Source organism: Oryza sativa, chromosome 5 (assembly GCF_034140825.1).
Source record: "Oryza sativa Japonica Group chromosome 5, ASM3414082v1".
NCBI classification, from domain to species: Eukaryota; Viridiplantae; Streptophyta; class Magnoliopsida; order Poales; family Poaceae; genus Oryza; species Oryza sativa.
Window position 1 is genome coordinate 2,098,356 of NC_089039.1, and position 9,862 is coordinate 2,108,217.

General features: G+C 42.4%; 1 protein-coding gene across 1 annotated transcript; it reads left to right on the forward strand.

Moving 5' to 3' along the window:
- Positions 1-4,558: 4,558 nt before the first annotated feature.
- On the forward strand, positions 4,559-7,587 carry LOC4337733 (S-adenosylmethionine synthase 1-like). Its single transcript, NM_001402481.1, has 2 exons — positions 4,559-4,668; positions 5,994-7,587. Exon 2 carries the CDS (start codon positions 6,004-6,006, stop codon positions 7,192-7,194), a length of 1,191 nt encoding a protein of 396 aa, NP_001389410.1. The 5' UTR covers positions 4,559-4,668; positions 5,994-6,003; the 3' UTR covers positions 7,195-7,587.
- The last annotated feature ends 2,275 nt before the right edge of the window (positions 7,588-9,862 follow it).

Consider the following 9,862-nt stretch of genomic DNA (forward strand, 5'->3'; position numbering starts at 1 on the left):
ACCATGTGTGTTTTAAAAACAGAAAAATATATTTTAAATGATCCTATTAATTTATTTTTAAAGTTTAAAATAATTAATACTATATTAATCATACGTAATGACTAATATCGTTTTGCGTATCTTTTAATTTTTTTTCCTCTCCTCTGAAGAGATCATTTGTGTACCGTGTAAGTTTAGAAGGTATCATAATTTCTAGTTTAAGTTTAACTGCACGGTATTTTGTTTCTACTGCAGTGCTTTAAATAAAAGGGGCAGCTCTTTATGAAAGAAGAGCATAGAGAGAGAATCAAAGAAATAAAGAAGGAAAAAGCAGCAAGAACTTGGTTGGGCCTAGACAATCACGTAAATGGGTTGGCCCACATACTAAGAGCCTTTTAGACCTCTTTCTGGTGTGGCCCACATATTGAACAGATACCGACCATAAGAGTAAATGGGCCGATATGAAGCCCATGTCATTTGGAGGCCTTATCTGGTCCACTTCAAACTGGAATCTTGGCCCGATCCACGGGAAACTACTAGGGCCATGAGAGATTGGGCCTTCAGATGGGCCCTGGTGGGTGATTGATCCAGTGACACCTCTTCCACTGGACCCCAAACCAAGAACAGCCCAGGAAAAATGCCACTGTTTGGGCTTCTTGTATGCAAGTGACAAATGGGAGTACCAACTACCAAGTGGTTCAGTTTTGAGTGAAATGATTAAGACAGAAATACTTAATTAGCTTTCTTGATTAGTTTTGAGTGATATTGAATAAGACAGGGGTAATGAATATGCAGTAGGTGAGAGTGGGTTGGAGGAGGATCTCTTGGAGCTCCTGCTCCAACTCTAGCAAAACCCTCCTTCTCTGAATTTTCTGAATGCTGATGTATGCTGAAGCTTTCTTTGGTAGTGTTCATCACTTGTTGCCTTTCTAATTGATTCATCCATGCATGGAAAGCCTTTGATTTCTTTTTTTTAAAAAAGAAAAGAAGGTGAGATTGTTTTTGCCTGCTTGCTGGACGTTCATGTAAGGTCGGTCCATTTTTGCCAGCTTCTCTGAATATCTGAATTGGTTTGGTTTGGTTTGGTAGGTGAACTCGCTGTTTGTTGGTTAATCAGTTCAGTGTACTTTTCTATGATGCTACCTAACTCAGCTACGCAACACCAGTCACCACACCAGACTGATTACCTTAGCTTGGAGACGACTTCAGAAAAGGCATCGCCAGCTTCAAGTCTGAACTTTTTTTTCTCAAACGCACAAAAAAAAATTACACGTCAATATATTAGAATAAAAAAATATTTGTTACATAACGCATTAAGCCAGACCGACTTATACCAAGAGAGGTGGGAAACAAAAGACCAAAGGAAAAAAAGACTCAGAAACTACGACTCCAACCAGCGGGAAGGGGGCAAAGCCCACTACTCTCCCAATAAAACCCCAAAATTAGCATATAATTGTTGATTTCAAACATTTTTACATGCACAGCCTGGAGCTGATATATATATATATATAGATGCAGTAATCTTTCTCTGATAGAACAGTAGAAATTCAAGTAGTAGCTGCTTTGATGATTCTTTTTGAGGCAGTTTACATGTGGATCATTGCACAAGGTGGGAAAGAAAACAATGTTCAGAGAAACTGAAACTGAATATTGCCGGTCCGTCATCTTGGGCTGACGCCTGCAACATTTTTTCTTCTCCAATCATGCATTCGTTTATGGTCAATTTGCAGCCAAGATTGATGAGAGTTGGTAGTTGAGATGCACAATGACTCACTCCACATAATCTGGTGGATGCACACGTGGCGTCATGTCATCTGTATAATTATGATTCCAAAACTCCAGATTATAATCAGGTGGATTCCGGGATCTTTCACCAGCATCATCAGTTCCAGTTGCTGGACCTCCTGCTGGCGTCTGAATGCATCGCCACTGCTGTTCTGCTGTTCTTTCTCTGAATTTCAGTAGTAACTAGCAACGGATTGTGAGAAGCATTTTGCCGCTGATCGATAGCCTGATTATTTTTATTTTTTTAGATAACGAGTAAACCCAGTCTTTGCTTCAGCAGAAGTTAAGGCCAATTATTACAGAAATTGTAGCAACCAAACTATAGACAATGTCAAAACAGAAGATAAGCATATATAAAAAATAATCAGTAACCTGATGGAGCAATCAATGGAATTTTCACGCTGTTCGTCAGCTAGCTGCAGCATGCCAAGCTCGATCGGCAGAAAGGGGATTAGTGGAATTCATGCTGCCTCGTGAAACACGTGATGGTGTAGATTGATCCATGACAAATGAGTTGACAGGAATGGATGACTAACAAATCATGCATGAATGGAGTAGAAAAGTCAGATTATATTTTCTTCTCTCAGACCCTAGATTAGCTAAACAGATAAGAGTAAATCAAGCAAACACAAATAAATTAAGAGTTGGGAATTTGTCAAGATAACACATAATTTTAGTTCATGTAGTAACACGATATGAATGAATTGTCATCAAAATAACTTTGAAAAATATTAGAGAGACAATTCGATTTGTGGTACGTAGGCTGGCAATTGCAGTGCTTGTCACCAACTAAGGGGGCATCTGGAATGTAGGATCGGATGCATGTGCAAGATCTCAGCACCAATTTATACTATGTACGACACAACCTTCACAGATGCGATATTTAGTGGTGCCTACACCTGTCTCCAGTTTAAATGGAGATGTAGACCTATATCAACATTTTCAAGTGGACAGAGTCCTCTGTCCTTATTCCCAAGCTAAATTATGATCATCTTAGGTGTTTTAAATGCTTATGCAACTCATCCTGAAAATGCGAGATTACCATCTGCCGTGAATTATAGGAACTTTTCGCTGCTTGTCATGCCCAATTTTTTTTTAATACGCAAAGTCCGTATCTTCGTATTAAAATCAGAAATTAGATGTTTCACACGGGCGCAGCAACCATATAAAAGGAGAAAAAGAAAAATCAACTATATACACATAGGTCGACGTCTTGCAGTTCATTTGGCGACCAAGTGGGCCTAGATTGGCACTCTTGCTTCCCTCTAGCTCCGCCACTTTCAGTATGGTTTTGCAACCACCGCTGAACACTCGGTTATTTTGCTCCTTTCAAATTGTCTAGGCTTTAGAATATCGACAGTGTCCAATCCTCGTCTTCTAGCCGTTGCGCTTTTTTCCCGGCTATGACACCATGAGAGGAGGAAGGATTGCTTGTTTGCCTGAAAGCGGTGAGGCCGGCCAATACCACGCAAGACCATCATCCACCATAGCTGGAGCGTCTTTGGACACCGGATTAGAATGTGGTCAATTGTTTTCTCGTGTTGGTCACATAAGATACATTTCTGCAAACCCGACAAACCTCGACCTTGTCGCGCTGTTCGGCATTGATGGTTGACTACACGCCATGAGAAGTACCAGTGTCGTGATGGGGTGTAGTAGTTCTTCTAGACTTGGTTATCCAAGAACGCTTATGGGTGTGTTTAGTTCACACCAAAAATAGAAGTTTGGTTGAAATTGGAACGATGTGATGGAAAAGTTGGAAGTTTGTATGTGTAGAAAATATTTAATTTGATGAAAAAGTTTGGAACTAAACTCGGCCTATATGCTAAGGAATAAGGGGCATATTGACTTCAAGTAGTGTTGCTAGTACAATTCCCATTACTTTTCACATTATTGTTATATGCAACATCCTCCGTCAAAGTTTTGTTTTAAAGATACAAAATATGACTTATATTTTTAGATGAAGAAAATATGTAGCCGTGATAATTTATGAAAGGCGACAAGGCAAGAGGCACTAGTAGTAAGAAAGGCGAAGGAGCAACTTGGACCTTGTCATGCTCCCCCTGTTTATGAGAAGTTGACTCTCTAGCTCTGACTCAAATCGTACTGCATTATCACCAGCTCTCAAACCTTCCGGTAGAGCTGCACTTTCTCATGTTTTTTTATTTTTTGAACCGGTAGAGAAGCACTCTTTTCTTGTCTTTTTTATTATGAACCGGTGGAGATGCACTCTCGCTTAACCAAAACAGCACCCCCCCCTTTTTTTCCCCAAATTTTGGGTCATGGATTAGTTTCACGCTTATAAAAATATTTACTTCCTAAAATATTTTCTTCTACTATATGAAGTTATTTCTGAAGTTTATTTTCTAAAATATATTTTTTTATTAATCAATTAAACAATCCGTCTCAATAGTCTGTGAAAAAAAATATATTTCAACAGTGTCTAAATGAAAAATAAAAATCGAATTAAATTAGGCGAAATGAAAAGAAAGTCCCTGACCGAATCACGCGTGGACGAGGCGGCCGCAGACAGCACCACGGCCAGTGCAGGGGGGGCCCACCGGCGGTTGGTGGCGGGCGAGCGGCCGCCCGGAGGTGGGGCCCACCTCGTCAGTGTCAGTGTGTGCGCGTGTGTTGGTGGGTGCGGGTCGCTGTCCGCCACCCAACTCCTCCCTCCCCACGTCGCGCGGCGCCCACCGTCCGATCCCGACCGAATCCCATCGTGCGGCCGCGCCCACCCGCCTCCCGTGGTGAGGGGGGGCCTATAAATGGGCCGCGCGAGACCAAGGCCCATCTCGCCGTGCCCGGTCGGATCTAATTAATTTACCTCCTCCACCTCCTCCTCCTCCCCCCGATCGGATCGGCCCGGCTCCTCCTCCTCCGCCGCCGCCACCGCCGCCGCAGGTGAGCCGCCGATTCCCCTGTCCTCGTTGCTGGTAGCGTTGTCGCGTGTGTGTTGCTGCTGCTGCTGCTGCTGCTGTCCGGCTTCTCCCTTCATTCTTGCGGCTTGAAAAGGGAGAGGAGGGTTTTAGCGTTCTTGGTAGGATCAAGCTCTCAGGTTGGATCTGAGCTCGTGGTTGGTTGTCTTGCGGACGTATCATCGTGCCTAGATATTGATTTGTTTGTGCTGGTTTGGGAGGGTTATAAGGAGGGTTTATTGCTTTTCTTTCGATCTTGTGGTATGGTAGATTTAGATGGGGTTTCTTTGGTTGGATTTAGGTGTTGTAAGTTTTATTTTTGTCATGCTTGCTTATTATTATGGATGGAGATGGAGAGAGAAGCAGTAGGATGACTTCCTTTTAGATGTTTAATACCTTGATGCTTATCAAACGGCTTGCTGATAAACAACATGCTAGAGCAGTGGTTTTAGTGCTAGTATTATGTCTTTGGCTGTCAGCTCATTTGACTGTTCTGCGGTAGATTCGAGTCATCCCCTTGGTCTTGGGAGTTGGAATTCTTATAAATGAACGGAAAATGGAAAAAAAAATTGATTGGTGCCACTTCAAAGTTAAATATGCCAAGACGAATTGATATGTTTCTGCTGTTGTTTTATGCTCTTGATTAGTTGATGCGCATGTTCAATGATTTATGATGTTTGTCTTTGTGGAAAGATTACATGTAAAGAGTATAGTAGAACCCCTAAAAGCTAGCCAGCGATTTCGCTCTTTTTTTCCAGGTCTCCATGATATGTTTACCCCTAAAAGTGGTATATTTATGTGATAGTTACAATACATAGTGGCACCACGATTGATTATGCGTTTATGCTGATTCCGGCAGAAAATTGTTAGATTCCTTGTGCTCTATACCTGCTTGTTGCGCTTGTAGAGAATATTACAAATACCTAACACTTGCCCAAGGAACTTAGGAACTTAGTCAACTCTTTGTAGGGACAACTATTTTAGCCCAAAATTGTGGTCTTGTCAGGTGCCAACAAAACAGCATCTTGGCGTACATAAGCTATATAGAGGATTAAAAGGAATGTTTTGTTCCTTGCTACTGTTTTTTTAACCTGTTTACTCAGGACAAATTTTGTTGCATAAACCATTTGTTCTAGGGATCAGTATTGTCCTCTCAGTGTGTTATGTAAGCATTTCCAGAAATCAATTGTCGCTATCAGCTTCCCTCACATTAGCTATCACTTATACCCCTTTTTTTCTCATAGGCTCACCATGTCCATTTTATTCATGATATTTCTTTGTCTAAAGTATGTGAAATACCATTTTATGCAGATAGGAGAAGATGGCCGCACTTGATACCTTCCTCTTTACCTCGGAGTCTGTGAACGAGGGCCACCCTGACAAGCTCTGCGACCAAGTCTCAGATGCTGTGCTTGATGCCTGCCTCGCCGAGGACCCTGACAGCAAGGTCGCTTGTGAGACCTGCACCAAGACAAACATGGTCATGGTCTTTGGTGAGATCACCACCAAGGCTAACGTTGACTATGAGAAGATTGTCAGGGAGACATGCCGTAACATCGGTTTTGTGTCAGCTGATGTCGGTCTCGATGCTGACCACTGCAAGGTGCTTGTGAACATCGAGCAGCAGTCCCCTGACATTGCACAGGGTGTGCACGGCCACTTCACCAAGCGCCCTGAGGAGATTGGTGCTGGTGACCAGGGACACATGTTTGGATATGCAACTGATGAGACCCCTGAGTTGATGCCCCTCAGCCATGTCCTTGCTACCAAGCTTGGCGCTCGTCTTACGGAGGTTCGCAAGAATGGGACCTGCGCATGGCTCAGGCCTGACGGGAAGACCCAAGTGACTGTTGAGTACCGCAATGAGAGCGGTGCCAGGGTCCCTGTCCGTGTCCACACCGTCCTCATCTCTACCCAGCATGATGAGACAGTCACCAACGATGAGATTGCTGCTGACCTGAAGGAGCATGTCATCAAGCCTGTCATTCCCGAGCAGTACCTTGATGAGAAGACAATCTTCCATCTTAACCCATCTGGTCGCTTCGTCATTGGCGGACCTCATGGTGATGCTGGTCTCACTGGCCGGAAGATCATCATTGACACTTATGGTGGCTGGGGAGCTCACGGTGGTGGTGCCTTCTCTGGCAAGGACCCAACCAAGGTTGACCGCAGTGGAGCATACGTCGCAAGGCAAGCTGCCAAGAGCATTGTTGCTAGTGGCCTTGCTCGCCGCTGCATTGTCCAAGTATCATACGCCATCGGTGTCCCAGAGCCACTGTCCGTATTCGTCGACACATACGGCACTGGCAGGATCCCTGACAAGGAGATCCTCAAGATTGTGAAGGAGAACTTCGACTTCAGGCCTGGCATGATCATCATCAACCTTGACCTCAAGAAAGGCGGCAACGGACGCTACCTCAAGACGGCGGCTTACGGTCACTTCGGAAGGGACGACCCAGACTTCACCTGGGAGGTGGTGAAGCCCCTCAAGTGGGAGAAGCCTTCTGCCTAAAAGCTCCCTTTCGGAGGCTTTTGCTCTGTCCCATTATGGTGTTTTGTTTCCTCGCTGCTCAGCATTGTGATTCTTAACCTGCCCCCCGCTGCCATTTATGCCCATGCACGCTACTTTCCTAATAATAAGTACTTATAAGGGTATTGTGTTTGAATATTTTACCTAGAGGAGGAGGAGGATTTGTTATCTGTTATTGCTTAAGCTTATGTAATGGTGAAAGAAGGAAAGATGCTACACTACTTTGAGAAGAAGAAATGAAACCTCCTATGTTTTGGTTATTCTATCCCTATATGGTTCCCTGGTGATCTGTGAGTGCTCAGTTCATGTGTTTGCTGAAGCTGGAAGTGACCTTTGTGCCTTTTGAAGTTGAGCATGCAACATGTTTGTTGGTCCATGATGATACCACGCCCTTTAGGACTCTTGCTTTTGCTATTCCAACTGAGACTTGTTGATTGATGCTGTACACATGTTGAATGTTAGAAGTCTGATGGTGGTTGGTGATCAAACTAAATAAGGAGGGTTTAGATGTCACTAGCAGCTCAGAGTGCATCCAAGGTAAGCTGTCGATTTCACTGACAGCTCAGAATGCATCCCATAAAATCGGTTGTCCAAGTCGCTGGCAATCCAACTTGTCATGCTACTAGCTTGGAGTTTAAAGAAGATGCTTTTGGTTTACCAACCATGCTGAGCTATCTGAACCTTCTTAGGCCTGCTTTGGCCTGTCACTTAATCTTGTCTTTCCTAATCTTTGCTCAAATATCTTAGAATATCTATGACAGTTAAGTCTGCCTTAGGCCTCATGACAGTTGCCAACCATGATGATTTGCGAAAGATTTTATCAGTCGTCTGCTGCTGCTCCTCATGTTGGGCACAGCCTAATTCATGTCCATAGGCCATAGAAAGCACAAGACTGTCTTTGGGCCGAACATGCAGTCGGATTTCAGGTTGCAATCCAGCACAATAAGCTGAACTTGCCATTTAATAGTGTTAAAAAAATGGATCTCAAACAAATTACAACCTCATCTTTTCGCTTATGCTTATCAACCAATTTGAATTTTCAACCTTAAATTTAGAGTTGATTTTGGGGGGTTTTTCATAGAAGTTTATTTTTAAAGCCATTACTTTTAGATAGTGAAGAACATGTCATGTTGTATTCACAAATTATTTGACATAGCGGGCTCTCCTTTTGTGTGAATTAATCCAGTGATATCCTGGTTCCGAAATGCCCATGTGAGGACATGACATGAGAGATTTAAAGTTACTGGTCTCACAAGCATACCATGAAATTGACAGCAATGATCTTACTAGCATTAGTGTACTAACACAAAAAGGCAAAAGAAGAATTAACTTTATGCGTGTGCAAGCAAGCATTGGGTGAAAAAAATTAAGTAGAGCTTAACTGGCACGCTTGCATACACAAAAGGTGCAAGGACATAAGAGGAGAAGATTATCAAGAACAAGTTCATAGATTTGCAGGAACAACTGAAACAGTTAGTGGTTTTCTACTTTTCATCATATATATCCTCAAGAAATGATCTGATGTAGTAAGAAACTTTTCACATATTGTAGACCATGTCTGATCAACAATATGTCAGTAAAGAGTGTAGAAGATATTCTCACTCTGTCAATTGATTCAGAGCTACACAAAAAGATAATACGGAGTAGTGCATTCTCAATTTGTCGGTCGCATTCATTTGGAGTATCAAACACCTGATTTTGTTCCCAGGAAACGTCCACACAACCCAAAATTCCAACAATCTACAAGAGACTGACAACCAAGAGGAGTTTGGATTTTCTGAATAATAGTGCATACAAAAGATTCAATCACAATAATCTCCGTCAGCTTAAACAGAATCTAAGCTGATCATAAGACATTCTCTTCAAGCTTGTTTGCAGAGTGAAAATTAAATGAGATTAAAAAATTCAGAGCCAGGAGAGCTAACCCACATGCAAATCATGATTGGATTGGATGTGCCGCGCGTCTCCTCCAACTCATGGCTGTCTATTCCTTTCATCCCTATGATGATCATTTCAGAATAGTTTCATCCTATTAGGTGTTTGTTTGTTCTACCATCCAAGCATGCAACTAACTAAACTAACACAATCTGTACTTTTTTTCTCCTACAGAAAATGTAGAGGCTGGCAAGAGTGGAAGAACTAGTTTTTGTTTGTTAAAAAAATGTCAAACCTACCAAATTCAGTCTGAAGAAAGAAAGACAATGATATACTCCGCCAAAGTATAACTAAAGTTCAGAAGCCAACTATAACTACTGAAGATGAGGCTATAATACTATTGAAAGTATATGTATAATTTTTTTCTAAAACTTTAATAACATTCATAAGTACACCCAAAACTTATATACGCAGAATATCTTCCCTTAAATAAAAACCATAATCTTAAAGAGGCTGAATATAATGTATTTTTGTGTTATCACATCTATGGACTAAAATTAAAGAATTGGAGGAACTTTTCGTTTTGATTGTGTTCCAAACAAAAGAAAAGAAAAAGGAGGAGAAGAATTGGAGGGGCAGGGACAGCAGGGCAGTGGCATGTGATGTGAACCAACCAATGCAATGCAAAGCCGACCCGACCCGACGGCGCGTTTGGTCAGTCAAATTAAAACCGGGTGCCAGCGCCGGTGTGGTTACCTCCTCCCTCACCAACGGC